Source organism: Trichosurus vulpecula, chromosome 4, assembly GCF_011100635.1.
Source record: "Trichosurus vulpecula isolate mTriVul1 chromosome 4, mTriVul1.pri, whole genome shotgun sequence".
In the NCBI taxonomy this organism is placed as follows: domain Eukaryota; kingdom Metazoa; phylum Chordata; class Mammalia; order Diprotodontia; family Phalangeridae; genus Trichosurus; species Trichosurus vulpecula.
This window is the reverse complement of record NC_050576.1, coordinates 218,463,296-218,481,277: the sequence shown is the minus strand read 5'-3', so window position 1 is coordinate 218,481,277 and position 17,982 is coordinate 218,463,296. Positions and strand designations below refer to the sequence as shown.

The 17,982-nt window shown below is 38.9% G+C and overlaps 1 protein-coding gene across 4 annotated transcripts in view; it reads right to left on the bottom strand.

Annotated features, from left to right (window-relative positions):
- TBC1D16 (TBC1 domain family member 16) overlaps positions 1–17,982 on the bottom strand; it is a 135,231-nt gene that overhangs the window by 94,276 nt on the left and 22,973 nt on the right. For 3 of the 4 annotated variants that reach the window (XM_036757175.1, XM_036757173.1, XM_036757176.1), the window contains one exon: positions 2,763–2,999. In XM_036757175.1, coding sequence (XP_036613070.1) covers positions 2,763–2,940 — 178 coding nt within the window. In that variant the 5' untranslated portion in view covers positions 2,941–2,999. Of the gene's footprint in view, positions 1–2,762; positions 3,004–17,982 lie in introns of all 4 variants that reach the window. The other variant, XM_036757174.1, reaches the window with a different exon arrangement.

Sequence of the window (17,982 nt, the reverse complement as noted above, 5' to 3'; positions counted from 1 at the left end):
TCACTGATGAAAGACAATTTCCAAGAATTCTGGGTAGTATGCACTGATTCAGAGTGAAGTGAGCAGAACCAGAATAACACGACCACAGCATGCAAAGATACACAACCTTTAAAGACTTAAGAACTCTGATCAAAGAAATAGCCAACCAGAGGACTGATGGTGAAGCATATTATCTACCTCCTGCTAGAAGGATGGATGATGGACAAAAGGTGCAGAGACCTACATTTCTGGACATTGTGTAGATTCACTTAGCTTAACTAATTTAATTTGTTCAAGAGTGGGAGGGGCGTTAACAATAGTGAGGAAAAAAATAGAGCTTCTGAAGCATCTTAAGCAAGATAGTTTTGAAAGTTATGTGTAGAATTTACTATACACTTTTGTTTTTTTTTGAGGACTATATACTTTTCAGAAGCACGTAGTGTGAAATGAAGATTCAGTTTCACACAGAATCTTTTTGTGTTCTGCTTTGTGCGTGGAAAAGTATTTTTTTGGTGTCTTAAGTTCAGAACAAAAAGAATAAACTTTTTAAAGTGGTAATAGGACATTACATTCATTTGTCATATTTTTTTTCAGCTATTGCCCAATTTATGGGAACTCATTGTGTTTTCTGTTCTTTGCTACCACAAAGCTTGCTACTTGACTATTTTTGTGTATACATAGGACCTTGACCTTCTTGACCTGGAGAGGCAAGGGATCACTGGGTCAAAGGGTTTGCAGAGTACTGCCACATTTCTTACGTAATTCCAAATTCATATTCAGAACGAATGAACCAATTCACAGCTCTGCCAACAGTGCCTGTCTGATCCTCAAAGTCTATATATGTACACGTGTACACACACGCACACACACATGCGCGCGCGCGACTTCTCCTGGGGTTTTTGTTGTTGTTCTGCTGTGTTTACAAATTTTCAGCCATTTCCATTTTTCTTACTATTAATGATCTGAAACATGCAAAATGACCTATTTTCATTGTTGATAACAGTAAAACCACTTCTTCTAGATACTAATCTTATCCCTTAGTATGTTATGTTAGGAAATACTTAACTCTTCTATCGGTAAACATTATTTAAGCACCCATGTGCCACTAAAAAGAGTGCTAGGTACTAGGAATACAAAGACAAAAATAAAATAGCCCTGGCCCTCGAGAAGCTTACCATCTAACCAGGGAAAAGAACACGTACACATTTGCATATAAAAAAATAAATATAAAAAACTACTCTATTTTTCTAGCACCTTCTCCAAGGAAACTCTTTCCAAAGTATCCTTCAAACACTTTTAATTCTCCATTTCACCTGTCCCAGTTTAAAGAGATTACTGGCTCCATTTTATAGATGAGGAAGTTAAGTAAGAAAATAAAACAAGGGGAAGTATAGTTAGATTTGTACAGTGCTTTTAGGTTTGCAAAGCACTTAACATACATCACTTGATTTGATCTTCAAAAAATCATGTTGTGAGATAGGTCTTATAAGGATTATTCTCACTTTAGATGATGAAACTGATGTTCAAGTAGTTGAGTGTTTTGTCTGAGGGCCAAACAGTTACTCTGGGGGAGGAGGGGGAAAAGAGGAGGTAGAGGGACCAATTTGAACCCAGAACTCTCCTGTCTTCAAGTCCATTGCTTTTTGCACGCTATTAGGCTGCCTCTCTAAAAAGCAGAAAAAAATTTTCAATTTAAGACAGAAAAGGTTGTAGAACTCTCTTCCTTTACAATTTTTAAGAGATTAGGGCCATCTTCTCAGAAAGATTTGAATGTAGTCATACTCAGAGGTGGTGGAATAGGGTGAATGACCTTGGATTCAATGCATCTCAGACAGGAGAGGAGCATATGATTGTAGAGCTAAAAAAGTCAGAAGAATAGAGATTTTGACTTGGAAAGGATCTCAAAGGTAATCCCTCTTGTTTTACAGATTGGGAAACCAGGCCTAGAAAGAGTTAGTGGCTTGCTCAGTCATAAAGGCAATAAATAACACAGTCAAGATTAGAACCCAGTCCACTCACTCCCGATTCAACACACTTTCAACTCAACTATACCACATCCTAGAGAACCAGATGATTCTTTCAACTCCTTCATTTTACAGATGAAAAAAATGAGGTACTGAGAAGAGATGTGACGTGTCTGAGATCATACAGCAAGTTAGTAGAAGAGGAAGGACTAGAACTCATGTCTCTTAACTCGTAATCAATTTCTCTTCTTTTTATCATAACACACCATCTCTAATCCAAGACTGGTGCCCTCACATACCACTTCTCTCTTCTACCACCTGTAGTAGTAATTAGATTTGATCTTTCCCATCCATTAATAGGCCATGTGACCTGCTTATGCCACAGGAAGCCTAAGACACATCTGGTGGGAGGAGCTTCCAGGCAGAAAAAGGAAGTTATGTCACAGAAATGCTGAAAGAGGGAGAAAGATGTTATGGCTACTGGTGACTGCTAATGACTGCCCTCGTGACTGTTAGAACTGAACAGGCTGACTTAGCTGTACTGTGAATTTGTTTTGGTCAGAGAGGTTTTGGGACGGCAAGTTTCCAGGCTGTGATATGGTGTTTTAAGTTCCTTGCTGTTATGATAAAGTGGGCTGACTGGCTGTGGGAGCTGATCATTGGGTTATAGGATATGGTTTTCAGGTGTCTGAATAAATGTTATGCTTCTTTTACCTTCTTTATGGAGAGTCTCTCATACTTTGCGATACAAAACTACATAGGCATATTCATGATTATCACTGATGTTGTGTTTATCGCCTTACTGTTTCTCCACCTTACCTGGGTGATGCTCCCCAAGGCCCTGCAGAACCTGCAGGGGGTGGACACAGACATTGTTCTTCGAGTAGATGATCTCCCCATCCAGTATGGAGGGAGGGCCACTGCTGCCGCTGGGGTTGAGGGTCAGGAGGTCAGAGGCTTTTGAGGAGGCTCGTCGAAGGAGTCGCCCCAGAGACATTGCCAGGGGAATGTTTCCATTATCCACGAGCTTCAACCCAGAACAAGTGCCAAGAAGATCTGCCTCAGGAAGAAGAACAGAACAATAAATTTCAAATTTTAAAGTTAGACTTTTTTCGAAGAAAAGTGTTGACAGCCTTCATAATTTAGTGACTGTTGAAGATTTCCTTACTCTTTTCAGAAACACCAGTACAAGGTTTTTAAGGCTGTCTATTAAGGATTCCATGAATCAAAGCTATATTTTTCCTTCCCTGGACAGAAGCTAATCACAGTTGAAGGCATTTTATTTAAAGATACAACCCACAAAATTCCCAAGTTTCCCATTTGCTACATTAGTTTCTCTATGAGTTATTTGTTCTTATCCTAAACCAGCCTTGCAACAAGTACCCCTTCTATTTTGAAACTTTCTTCCCTTGGCCTCTGTGATACTATACTAATGTTGGTTCTCATACCTTAAAAACCACTCTTCTCTTAATCACACAGGATTCTCTTCTTCCTCCCACATCCTAACAATGAGATCTGTCCAAAAGTAAAATGGCCTACTTCATGAGATAGTGAGATCTTGCTGGGGAAGCTAAATGATTATTTGTTGGGGATGTTGTAGAAGGGACTGCCATTTAGAAGTGGGTTGGACTACACAACTTCTGATGTCCCTTTCAACTCTGAGATTATGATTATTGTAAACTGTATAATAATTGTAAACTTTCTCCAAGCCTCAGTCTTTGGCCTTCTTGTTTTTCTTTTTACTTTCTCTCAGGGATCTCATCCATTCTCAAATACCACTTCTATAAAGCTAGTTTTTTATCTTCATCTGCAGCCCGGATACCTTCCAGTTGCATCTATCTAACTGTCTCCTGAAATTTTCCATTGTGCATATTCAGCAGTTCTCACACCCATCTTTCCCTTAGTTGTGTTGATGGAATATGGAATCATCCTTCTCTTCCTTACCTGGACACAAATCAATGAATTTCTCTCTCAATTTAAGCATCTATAAAATGAAGGGATTGAACTAGATGATTGCTGTTTCATTCTGATCCTAAATCCTATGATTACTCAAACAAATTCAATTCAGCACACATTTATTAAAGCACCTCCTATATGAAAAGGATTATAACTATGCTAGGTACTAAGGATACAAGTCAAAAATGACAGCCCCTCAAGTAACTTACAAGGGGTTGGGGGCTTGGGGCAATGAAACACATGACACAGGTAAGTATAATACAAGGTAGGAAGACTGATGGATGCAAAGGAGAGATTCAAAACTATTTTAGGAAAATTTCACATGGCAGAGAATACTTTTAGCTTGGGGCATTACAGAAAGATTCAAAGATGCGTCATCTGAACTGAGGCTTCAAAAAAGGTGATTCTAACAGGCAGAAATGAGGAAAGAGTACTTTTCAGGTATGGGGAAGAGGGGAGGGAGTCTATATAAATGCAAAGAAGTGGGAGAAAGTATGTTTCATTTAGAGAATAGTTAGCTGACTGGAATGTAGAATGTGTAAAGGGAAAGAATGTTAAATAAGATTGGAAAAGCAGTTTAGAGCTAGACTGTGAAGGGCCAGGTAAGGAGTTTGCTTTTTATCCTAGAGGAAACAGGAAACCAGTCCAAATTTTTGAGCAAAGGGGTACTAGGAATGACTTGGGCAAGATGGGCTAGATAAAAAGGAAAGCAATTAGGAGGCTATTACAAATTGTCCAGGAGAAAGATGATGAGGACATGAACAAGATGAAGTAGACAAGTAGTCCAAGTATGTGGCAAATTGGATGTTCGGAGTGAAAGAAAAGTGAATCAAAAATTTCAAATCTAAGATACTGGGAAGGTGGTGATACCATCAATAGAAATAGGGAACCTGGCAGATTCATCATTCTATTGAGATCTGGGGAGCAGTTATTTCCTAATATCCCAGTCATTACTCTTCCTTTCTTAAGGAAATCTGTAGCTGTCTTATAGTTTTCGTCATTCTAGTCCATCAATCTAATCTCTTTTATTAGGGGACTTGAATTAAAAGTCGATGCTTCCTCAAACATCCTAGCTTCTCAGCGTATCAACTCCCTTGATTTGCCTCTTCACTACACTTCAGTCACACAGAATAATACATTTTTATTTTATTATTAATAAAGCAAAAAGCATTTATTAAATGCCTACTATGTGCCATTGAATGGACTTATAAAAATACAACAATGCAATCCACACCCACAAGTTTACATCTTTTAACTAATTTTTTCAACTCAATCAGTTTTCTCTCCCTCCAACCCCAGCCCCAACCGTTGAAAAAAAAACAAAAAACCTTGTAACAAGTATGCAAAGTCAAAAAGCCAAACTCCTACATTCACTAAGTCCAAAAAAAGTTTCTTTCTGAATCCATCGCCTTGATGGGGAGGCAGCTATTTGTGCAGTAAATAGAGTGCAGGGGCTAGAGTCAGGAAGACCTGAGTTCGAATCCAGCCGCAGACACTTGCTAGCTGTGTGACCTTGGGCAAGTCTAACCTCTTTCTACCTCAGTTCCCTCAACTGCAAAATGGAGATAAGGGCACCTACTTCCCAGAGCTGTTGCGAAGATGAAATAAGACAATATGGATAAAGCACTGAATGGAGTGTCTGGCACAGAGCAAACACTATGTAAATGTTGGTGATTTTTATTAGGGAGAACCAAAAAAGTACTATCATCAAAGCTGAGAGGGAAGAGAGCATCCTGGGAAGTATAGTCAACCTTAACTCCTATGACTGAAAAAGAGACCATCAGACTTGGCAATCAGACAACTGGGGTCGCAACTCCAGGATGGTGGAGAAAAGGCAGGAATTGCCTGAGCTCTCCAAAAATCCCCTCCAAACATCTTTTTTAAAAATGCCTCAAAATGAATTCTGGAGCAGCAAAATCTACAAAACGGATGGAGTGAAACACTTTTCCAGCCTAAGACAACTGAAAAGGACTGCAGGAAAGGTCTGTCTCCCTCTGGTAAAAGGGAAGTACAGTGCAGCACAGGTGGTGTCTGGGCAAGCAAGCAGGAGGCCCCTGACCCCAGCACAAGTCAGCAACTCAGGCTGTGTTTACAGCACAGCAAGTGAGTGGCCAGGCCTGGCAGGCCCCGCAGGCCTAGGGGCCCCCCAGTGCAGCAGGCAGGCCACCAGCCCTGGAGGCCTCAGTGCAGCAAGTGAGCATCCAGTCCCCTAGCTCCAGGAGCAAGAAGCATGGGATAGTGCCCACTGTACCCGAGGAGCAGAACTCAACTTAAAAAGTATCAAAACAGGCTGAAAAATGAGAAAATAAATAACTTAAAAAAAAAAACCTCTATTGAAAAGTACTATGGCAAAAGAGGAGATCAAAACAGAAATTCAGAAGAGGACAACAATGTCAAAACACCTACATGCAAAGCCTCAAAGAGAAATATGAACTGGTCTCAGGACCAAAAAGAACTCCTGGAGAAGCTCAAAAAAGATATTAAAAATCAAATAAGAGAGGTGGAAGAAAAATCAGGGAAAAAAAATGAGAGTTAAGCAAGCGAATCATAAAAAATGAGTCAATGGCTTTGTAAAGGAAACACAAAAAATGGAAAAAGATGTACAAAAATTCACTGAAGAAAACTCCTTAGAAAGTAGAATTGGCCAAATGGAAAAGGAGGTACAAAAGCTAACTGAAGAAACTAATTCCTTAAAAATCAGAATTGGGCAAGTGGAAGCTAATGACTCTATGAGACATCAAGAATCAATCAAACAAAATCAAAAGAATGAAAATATAGAAGAAAATGTGAAATCTCATTGGAAAAACAACTGACCTGGAAAATAGATCAAGGAAAGATAATTTCAGAATTATTGGACTACCTGAAAGCCATGATCAAAAAAAGAGCCTGGACAGCATCTTTCAATAAATTATCAAGGAAAACTACCCTGCTATCCTAGAACAAGAGGGTAAAATAGTCATTGAAAGATGCTACCAATCACCTCCTGAAAGAGATCCCAAAATGAAAACTCTCAGGAATATTATAGTCAAACTTCAGAACTCTCATGTCAAAAAGAAAATACTGCAAGCAATCAGAAAGTAACCCTTTAAATACCGAGGAGCCACAGTCAGGATTACACACAATCTAGCTGTTTCTACATTAAAGGATCAGAGGGCTTAGAACATAATATTCAAGAAGGCAAAGGTGCTTGGATTGTCACCCAGCAAAACCGAGCATAGTCCTTCCAGGGGAAAAAATGGACATTCAATGACATAGAAGACTTTTAAATATTCCTGATGAAAATACTGGAGCTAAACAGAAAATTCTATTTTCAAATATAAGACTCAAAAGAAGCATAAAAAGGTAAACAGGAAAGAGAAAACAAGTTATTCGATGAGGTTAAACTGTTTACATCCCTACACTGGAAAATGATACTTGTAACTTTTAAAAATTGTTAACACTATTAGGGCAGTTGGAGTATACATAGATAAAAGATACAGGTATAAGTTGACTTTGATGGAATGATAAAAAAAAATTTAGAGGTAAGAAAGGGGATTGTACTGGGAGAGGAAGGAAGGGAGAGGTAGAATGGGATAAATCATCTCACATGAAGAGGTGAGAAAGACCTATTACAGTGGGGGAAAGGCAGGGGGGAAGTGGTGAACATAGCTTGAAATTATCAGATTTGGCTCAAAGAGGGAATAACATACACACTTAGTTGGGTACAGAAATCATCTTACCATATAGGGAAGTAGGAGGGAAGGGAGACAACCAAAGAGGGGAGGCGGGCTGACAGAAGGGGGTAGATTGAGGGAGGCAGTGGTCAGAAGCAAAACACACTGGTGAAGAGGAACAGGGTGGAAAAAAAAAGATAGAAATATAAACTGGGAGAAAATAGGTTGGAGAGAAATACACAGTAATCCTAACTGTGAATGTCAATGGGATGAACTCACCCATAAAACAGAAGTAGATAGCAGAGGAGACTGAAAACCAGAATCCTACAATGTTGTTTACAAGAAACATGTCTGAAGCACAGAGAGACACACAGAGTAAAGATAAAAGGCCGGAGCAGAATATATTATGCTTTGGCCAAAGTAAAAAAAGCAGGGGTAGCAATCCTGATCTCAAAGCAAAAGCAAAAATAGACCTAATTAAAAGAATTAAGGAAGGAAACTACATCTTGCCAAAAGGTGTACCACAGACAATGAAGTAATATCAATGCTAAACATATATGCACCAAATGGTGTAGCATCTAAATTTCTAAAGGAGAATTTAAATGAGTTACAAGACGAAAGAGAAGGTAATACTCTACTAGTGGGGGACCTCAACTTTCTCAGAACTAGACAGATCTAACCACAAAATAAACAAAAAAGAAGTAAGAAGGTGAACAGAATTTTAGAAAAGTTAAATATGATAAACCTCTAGAGAAAACTGAATGCAGAAAGAAAGGAACATACCTTTTTCTCAGAGGTACATAGCACCTACACAAAAATTGACTATGTATTAGATAGGGCATAAAAACCTCACAATTAAATGCAGAAAAGCAAAAATATTAAATGCATCCTTTCCAGATCATGATGCAATAAAAATTACATTTAACAAGGGGCTATAGAAAGATAGATAAAAAATTAATTGGAAAGTAAATAATCTAATTCTAAAGAATCAGTGTGTCAAAGAACAAACCATAGAAACAATCAATAATTTCATTAAAGAGAATGACAACAATGAGACAACATACAAAAATTTATGGGATGCAACCAAAGCAGTACTTAGTGGAAATTTTATATCTCTAAATGCTTATATGAATAAAGTAGAGAAAGAACAGATCAATGAATTGGGCATGCAACTAAAAAAACTAAGAAAAGAAAAAATCCAAAATCCCCAATTAAACATCAAATTGGAAATCCTAAAAATCAAAAGAGAGATTAATAAAACTGAAAGCAAGAAAACCATTGAAGTAATAAAGAAAACTAAGAGCTGATTTTATGAGAAAAAAAATCCAATAAAATAGATAAGCCATTGGTTAATTTGATTTTAAAAAAAGAACTGTATGCAGTAACAGCAATATTGTTTTAAGAATGACTGAGCAAATAAGTTATTTTGACTATTGTAGATACCCAAATTAACAATAAAGGACATAGGAAGCCTCTATCTGCATCCAGAGAAAGAACCGATAAACAGATGTACAGAATAATTTTACATATAGATGTATACATATACTTATTTGTATCTAATGGTAGCCATCTTTAGGGCAGGAGGGGGAAGAGGGAGGGAAGAAAAAAAATTAATGCTAATTTGATGTATGTATGAAAGGAATAGCAAGTTGAAAATAGCAGATTTACGGTTTCAATCATCTTTTTTATTGTACTATGTTGTGGAAATACTTGTATTATTCTATAAATTAAAATAAAATTTAAAAAAAAACCACATTACCAGTACCAAAAATGAAAAGGGTGAAATCATCCCCAATGAAGAGGAAATTAAAGCAATAACTAGAAGCTATTTTGCCCAACTGTATGCCAATAAATATGACCACCTAAGTGAAATGGATTAATATTTACAAAAACGTAAATTGCCAAAATTAACAGAAGAGGAAATAGAATACTTAAACTCCATCTTAGAGAATACTTTAACTCGATCTTAGAAAAAGAAATTGAAGCCATCAATGAACTCCCTAAGAAGAAATCCCCAGGCCCAGATAGATCCCAAGGGAATTCTACTAAACATTTAATGAACAATTAATTCCAATATTATATAAACAAAAGGAAAAATAGGCAAAAAGGGAATACCAAATTCTTTTTATGACAAATATGGTGCTGATACCTAAATCAGGAAAAGCCAAAAAAATAAAGAAAACTATAGACCAATTTCCCTAATGAGTATTGATGCAAAAAGTTAAATAAAATACTAGCAAGGCGATTACAGCAATATATCACAAGGATCATGCACTATGACTAGGTGGGATTTATATCAGGAATGCAGGGCTGGTTCAATATCAGGAAAACTATCAGCATAATTGACCATATCAATAACAGTAACAGAAATCATCTAATTATCTCAATAGATGCAGGGGAAAAAAAACCTTTGACAAAATACAACACCCATTCCTATTAAAAACACTAGAGAGCATAAGAATAAATGGAGTTTCCCTTAAAATCTCACCTGGCTTCAGTGCTTTGGAACTTCTCAGACTGAGTTCTCCTCCATGCTCCAGGAAGCTCATTATTGGGATGATCTCATCATCCTGTAAGATCTCATCAGCCTTGATACTACCCTCTGACTTTCTGATTGGAGAGGGTGGGACCATGAACTTCAACAGCCACTTGAAAAGAGAGCTCAGCTCAAACATTCCACTTTTCACCTGGCTGCCCTAGTTTAGAACTTCTAAGATTGATTTCCCCACCATGCCCCAGCATCTAGCACCTACTATCTCCTCCCCTTTCCAGCTTCCTTTTGTTTTATCTTCCCTCATTAGATCATAAGCTCCTTGAGGGCAAGGACTGTCTTTTTTTTTTGTATCTGTTTCCCTAGTACCTGGCACATAGTAGGCATTTAATAAATGCATATTGACTACAGACTAGAAGAACAAGAACTTTTAAAAGATGAAAATGATGCTCTTGGCGGGGAAAAAAATTAGGAGAATAAACACTAGAACAAGAGGTATAAAATATGACCAAGTAGAGGAATCCCTGGAAAAAAAGGTGGGGACCAAAAAAGAACCCGAGCCCAAAGATTTGAAGAAACAAGGAAAATCAAAGTCCAAAAAACTGAAAAATCAGAACAAGGTGTGCATGTACTATTAAAAAAAAATTAACATGGACTCACAAGAGGCAGAGACAAGATGGTGTAACGAGAGCCAGCATTTTTTTGCCCAGTTCACCCAAGACAACTCTCGTCCACAACTCAGGAAAAGTGCCAAAACAAATTCTGATCCGGAAAGCCAAGAAAAAGTCACAATGCTCCCTAGGGACTACAAGGAGGCTGAGACTGAACATCAGGGCAGGAAGCACCGGGGCAGAAAGAGATCCCAGGGAACCTCTGAATCAGTGCTGAGAAGAACAGGGGCCAGCTGGCAGCTCTGTCACCCATTACACAGTTCTAGGGTGGAGAGAAGCAGTTATAAGCAAGTGTTTCAACAATCTTGCTAGCAGCTTCTGTGGGGGTGTAAGATCCACCAACAACCAGCACACAAAAAGCCACCAACACAGGTTCTTTGATCTGCTTTACCAAGGAAAGTAACTTTAAGGGGCTAACAATCTCAATTTAATCAAACATACAAATATCATTCACTTAGTTCATGGGAAAAAGCCAGCACCCTGAACTTCAGAGCAAATACGAACAAATTACAAACATCAACAGACAGACCTTGTCTGATTCAAATCACAATACATAGTTCCCAGTACCAACATCTGGGTTGCAAAGCTGGGGGGCAGTTTGCAGCTTGCCCAGAGTCTCAACACTCCCTCCATGAATGTGCCCCAAAGATCAAATGCCAAGCTTTCCTCAATTATATCCAGTTTGGAGCCCTGAGGGCTCTGACCTCACAGAGGCTGGGTGCTGAGAAATACTCCAAGACAAAAAGATCCCACTTTATCTGCCCCATTCAAAGGCCAGAATCATTAAAGGCACTTAAGAGAAGAAAAGCAAAAAGTCCCACCTTAATTACTATTACAGCAAGAAAGGACTTACCTGTGTACAGAGCAAGGAACAAGTTCCAAAATCTTAGCTGAGTGGCTCTGAGTCCAAGAGCAGAGGGGGAGATACAGTTCTAATTTTTAGCTCTGTACATAAGGATATAATGGAATAACCAGGGCAGAAAACCAGCACCAACATGGAGCCAAGCAATTCAGTCGCTCTGAAACTCTCCTCCTTAATACTATCTTCCTTCTAGGTTTCCGGTTACCACTCTGTCCTGGTGCTCCTCCTACCTATCTGACCTCTTTCTATCTCCTTTGCTGGATCTTCCTCCAGACCATGCCCTTTAGATGTAGATTTCCCACAGAGTTCTGTCCTAGGCCCTCTTCTCCTCTACACTACTTACCTTGATAACACCATCAGAAGCCATGAATTTCACTACCATATCTTGGCTGATGATTCTCAAATCTAGGGTAGGTTTGGGTAGGGAATGTTTTTTGCCTCTTTTTGTATCCTCAGCACTTAGCCCAGTGCCTGGCACATGATAGGTGCTTAATACATTTTATTGAAATTCAGTAGAAAGACTTTTCCAGTTTCTTCCCCAGTGCCCTTCTCCTAAGACTACATTCCATCTTGGCTGTATATATCTTTTACTATGTAGTTATTTATATGCTGTCTTCCCCCTTAGAATGGGAGCAATCTGAGGAACGGGAATAACACATTAATTTAGGTAGTACCATTTTTATAGTAGCACAGTCGAAACATGAGCGATTAAAGCTTTTAATAAAGTTTTCCTTCATTTCTATAAAGAGTGTTTTGGATCTGTAGTTATATAAAAATGTGTATCACTGGATGGACTTCCAAATATTTCATGCATTTTACAGTTATTTTGTGTGTTGTTTTTCCCCCTATCACTTTCTGGTGGGTGTGGTTGGCAATCTGCCTAAAAGCTGATTATTTCAGAGTCAGAGACCTTCATACTCTGATGGGTCTCGTCCATAGTATACAAAAAAACTGATGGGTTTTTTTAAATATTCTTCTACTTTATTGAATTTATTGTTTAACTAATTTTAGTAGTATTCTTTAATCATCACATCATGAGCACAAAGTGTTCACTTTATTTCTTCTTTGAGTATTCCCTCAATTCCTCTCTCTTGTTCTGCTGCAATTGCTAGTTTAAGAACTGGACATCCTTGATTTACTCCAATCCTATTAGAAAGATCTTTAGCATTTGTCTATTACAGATAATGGTTTTATTTTGGTTTTAGATACTGTTAGATAATCCATTTATTCCTATGTTTTCTAGCATCTACAGCAGAGGTTCTTAACCTTTTTATATCACAGACTCCTTTGGCAGTCTGGTGATATCTATGGACCCCTTCTCATAAAAGTGTTCTTAAATGCATAAAATGCATAGGATTGCAAAGAAAACCAATCATATTTAAAGACAGATATCAAAATGTCTTTTTTTAAAATGTTCATGGATCCAGATTAAGAATCCCTAGTCAGAGAAAGAAAATTTCCCTTTAGGGACTGCTTTCGATGCACCCCAGTCACTGATGCAAAGGCAAGCACTCACACAGAGGTCAGAAGCAGCAAGGACAAGGACACTCTCAAGGTCTCTCTGAAGACTGCTGGAATCAACTGTGAGACATAAGAGGTACTGCCACAGGACAGATCTAAGGAGGCACTGTGCTCTACAAGCAAAGAAGAATCGCAGCAGCTCAAAAGATATGTGTAATGCACACATTTACAGACATCTCCACTCTAAATGTTCATATGGACTATTTGTGCCGACCTGTGTATGGTAGATCCTTCTGAGCTTGCATTGGTCTGATCAGCCACAGACACACCGTACCCTGAGCTCAACACTCAACCCTGAGTGATGTCATTTTGGTACTCTTTGAGCAAGATGGACCACAACCAAAAAAGTGATGACAATTTTTATTGCATTTTGGTCAGTAAAGGAGATGTTTAATATTTCTGTTTCCACATTTGATGGGTTCTTATCCCCTAGCACATGATCCGTTTCTGTAATGGTGCCCTACACAGCTGAAATTCAGTCATCATCAGAAATCTATGTTTTTTTCCCTAAAATTCTACTGATATCTTTAACTTTTTTCTTATTTGTCTTTTTGTTAGATTATTTTTTTGAGCCTGAAAACAGTACACAGTCCTCGACAATTATGATTTTCCTGACTATTTCTCCTTATGATTATATTAATGTTTCCTTTAAGTGCTTAGATGCCATGCCATTCAGTTCTGATAGATTATAAAAAAACTTTTTTTTTCCTTTATGTTACCTTTTAGATCTGGTTTACCTGCATCTATTGATATTGTTGCCTTGTCTAAGATCACGACTGTCACCCCTATTTGCTTGAAATCACCTGAGGCATAATCAATTTTGCTCCAATCATTTTAACTTTCTGGTATATGCATCAAGCATGTTTCTTATAAATAACATATTAAAGGATTCTGCTATCTAAACCATTTTTCTACCCTTCTCCACTTAAACCATCATAAACGTGAGAATGAGTGAGTGTTCTTCCAGCAACTCTGCTTGGTTTTGGACTCCAGGGAACATCATACCTCCTCCGTAAGGATAAATGATCACGTGAAATCTCATCACTATGCTGACTGACAGTTTCTGATACTAAATACCTTCTTCACCTCCCTGGATTGTCTCTCTCCTAGGGCTGGAGGGTGGAGCAATAAACTCCTCCCAAAGCCTTCCTTCAGAAACTTTCTCTGAACTTTCCAGCAGCAGTACCAGCAGCAGCTCTGCTTATTTTCCACTCCACAGATATCATGCTGCATATCCCCAGACGGCCTGACTTTTCAACTTCCTTGTGTGTGCTGTTTTCTCCCATTAGACTGCAAGCTCCTTGAGGGTAGAGACTTTCTTTCTTATTTGTATTCTTATCACTTAGCACAGTGACAACACCACAGTAGTGCTTAATAAATGTTTAATGAAACTGAAATTGAAAGAAAAGTAGAGGAAAGAAGAGCAAGGGAGAGGACACAAGGCCTCTTTCATTTTTGTTTTGCTATCCCCAAGACCTGGCATATAGTAGGCATTTAATGAATGTTTACTGACTCATTGATTGATTTGGCACTGGTTAAAAACAGAAAAATTAATCAATGGGACAGATTAGGTAAATAAAACACAGAAGGGGCAGTGTTCAATAAGTTCTAGGACACTTAACAACGGGGGTAAGGACTCCCTATTCAACAAAAACTGCCAGGAAAACTAGAACACAATCTAACAGAAATTAGATTTAGATAACAGAGAAATATCTCATATCCTCTTACAACAATTAGGAAGAGGGTAGGTGTCTCAACGGGTTAGAGTGCTAGGCAATCTAGAAGACTAGAAATTCAAATCAGCTCAAGACACTAGCTGTGTGAACTGAAACAAGTGACTTATCGTCTCTTTGCCTTAATCCAGTAAAGAAGGAAATGGCAAACCATTCCAGTACCTGCAAAGGAAACTTCATGGACAGTATGGTCCACAGGGTCAGAAAAAGTCAACTGAAACAACCTACAATTAACTCCAAACAGATAAATCACCTAGATATAAAATGTCATCAAAAACAACTTAAAGGAGAAGGGAAGGAAATATGTCCACAATTATGGATGGGGAAAAGTTCTTGACCAAATAAGAGAAAGACATGATAGTAAAAAATCATATCTAGCTCTAGATTTGGAGCTAGAAGGGATCCCCCCCACCACCACATCCCACATTTTATTGATGAGGAAAACTGAGAGCAAAACAAACTGTGACTTGCCAGGGGCACTGAGCTAGTAGGTGTTTGAGACAGTATTCAAAAACCTAGGTTTGAAACTTTTCTGACTCCAAAAAAAAGCCCTATATCCCCTGTACTAATAATAGCCAAATAATAGCTAAAATTTATAATTCTGATTACATGAAATTGAAAAGATTTCACATAAACAAAATCAATTTTGTTAGAACTGGAAGGGAGATGATGAACTAAAGGTACAGAATAAGACAAACACTTTCAGACATGGCCAATGTGTCCATTTGTTTTCATTGTTACAAGGCAGGGGCACCGTAGAATTGGTAGTTGGGGTTCACAATGAAAAAAGAAGATAGTCAATGAAACATCAAGAGAAGAGTAGAAGTAAGTTCAGAAGAAGACATAGACAAGCAAGCCAAATTTAGTACTACTGTGTTTGCTTTAATATACATTAAAAAAGCAAACTTTATGTAAGTTCAGTTCAGTTTCACGTATGATCTTTTAATTCTCTGTATATTGCAATGTTCATGTTTGTCAATGTTTGTTAAGCCTATAATCAAAATAAATAAATATTAAGGCTGGATGCATCTGGTGAGTCAACTGAATAAAGGCCAAGGGAGTAGATATCGCTGAGAAAGAATACATAAAAAACCCAAGACAGAATCATAGACAGTCCATAAGACCATGAACTAATAACTTTGTAATGCTTTTTTATATTCTTTCCTTTCTTTCCATTCTGCCAGAATGCAGCAAGATACAGTGGGAAGAGGGCTGGATTTAGAGTTAAAGGCCCCCAAGTCTGACTACCAGTTTAAACATGCCTTTCATAAGCCATTTGACCTCTCTATGCCTGTTTCCTTATCTGTAAAATAAAGGAGATTGGTCCAGGTGATTCTGAGGGCACCTCCTACTGTACACCAATGATCCCCTTATCCTCTTTCAAGCCCTTACAAACCCACATTTTGAATGACCTGAAAGTCTCCTCACTGTTCTTCATACCTCCAATGCATTGTACATACCACTGCCAAATTAGTAATCCTCCTAAACACTACTTTGCACACATCACCTCACCACCTGAACATTTCTAATGGCTCTACGTCCTAAAAACCTAAGTGCAAACTTCTTATTATGGCATTCAAAACTCTTCATGATATGACTCCTATGTGCCTTTCCAATTCAATCTTGGTAAATTGTATACTGAAAGTCTCAAACATAATCTGAGTCATCTTTTTTCTGTTGGCTGTGGGGTTCAGGGGGGCTTCTGTAGGCAGTACAGGGTTCTCTTCAGGGGCCACACAGAGCTCACTGTAGAAAGTATGATGCCAGATCTTCTCCACGTCATCCCTGCTGGTGACAATACCATATTCAATGGAGTACTTCAGGGGCAGGATACCTCTCTAGCTCTGGGCCTCATCCCCCACATAGTTGTCTTTCTGGCCCAAATCCACGGTCACACCCTAATGTTTTGGGGCGCCTAACAATGGAAGGGAAGATAGCCCGAGGGGCATCGTCTCCTGCAAAGCCAGCTTTGCACCTTCCAGAGCCATCGTCAACAAGGAAAACAGCAATATCATCATCGATGGAGAACTCTGAAGTGGCAAGTTTAAACCCTTAAGAGAGACAGGAGGTGGTGCTCCACCTGGGGGGGGGGGGGGAGGAGCAAGTGCATGCTGGGTAGAAAAGCTCACAGCTCCATACCTCATCTTTTCAAGTTTATCACCTGGCATGCATGGCTTCATTTGAAGCTCAAATATGTCTTCCAAAATGGCTGGGCCATTCTTCTGGGTCACATAAGCAACAAGATGTTGGCCCAGACATTTTCTCTGATCCCTACAACCTCTCAAACCTATCCAAAACAAAACTTACGTAGCAAAGATAAATTAACTTCAGTTGTCTCCAAGGTCTAAGGACTTTCAGAAACCAAAAGAAAGTAACAAAACAAAACAAAACCCAAACCCAGGAACACTTACTGACCCTGAACTTACTCAGCACCCCTCTACCACCTCCCACACCACTGACAGTGAGGCTGCACAACTAGACCCAAGGACATACTGCAGGCTTACATAAAAACTCACCCTTTTCCCAGGGCTGTGGAGACATCAGTGCCAGGCTAGGGAAGTTTGCTCAGGGCTCAACAGCTAGTGTGGCCACACACAGCTCTTTAGGAGCAAAAAGGAGGCTGGGAGAAACCCAGAATCACCAGCACCACAGGCTCTTAACTGCTGGTGTGGGGCCAGAGAACTAAGGAGGCCCACACAGTGAGTGGGACAGGTCACCAGTGTATGACACTACGAGAGTGGGAAGCCTAAGGGTAAGAGCACAGTACCCAGTTGGGGCTCGTACTGACCACACGAAAATCACCCAAGCTGGTGAACCATGGATTGACCAATATAGGAGGGAGGGGGCTGAGACATTTTGAGATCCAGCCCTCAATGAAATCAGTCAGAAAAGAGTCAGGAAGTAAGTGCTTGTGAACCCAGATGTTGATGCTTTCCTAGTAACTATGAATTGTGATTTGCTCTGTTTATATTGTGTATGTTTGTAATTTGTTTGTATTTGCTCTGAAGTTCAGGTTGCTGGCTTTTTCTCCTGAACTAGGTGAATGATATTTGTATGTTGGATTAAAGTAAGATTGTTAACCCCTTAATGTTGCTTTCCTTAGTAAAGCATATCAAAAGAACCTGTGCTGGCAGCTCGTGTTGCTAGTTTTG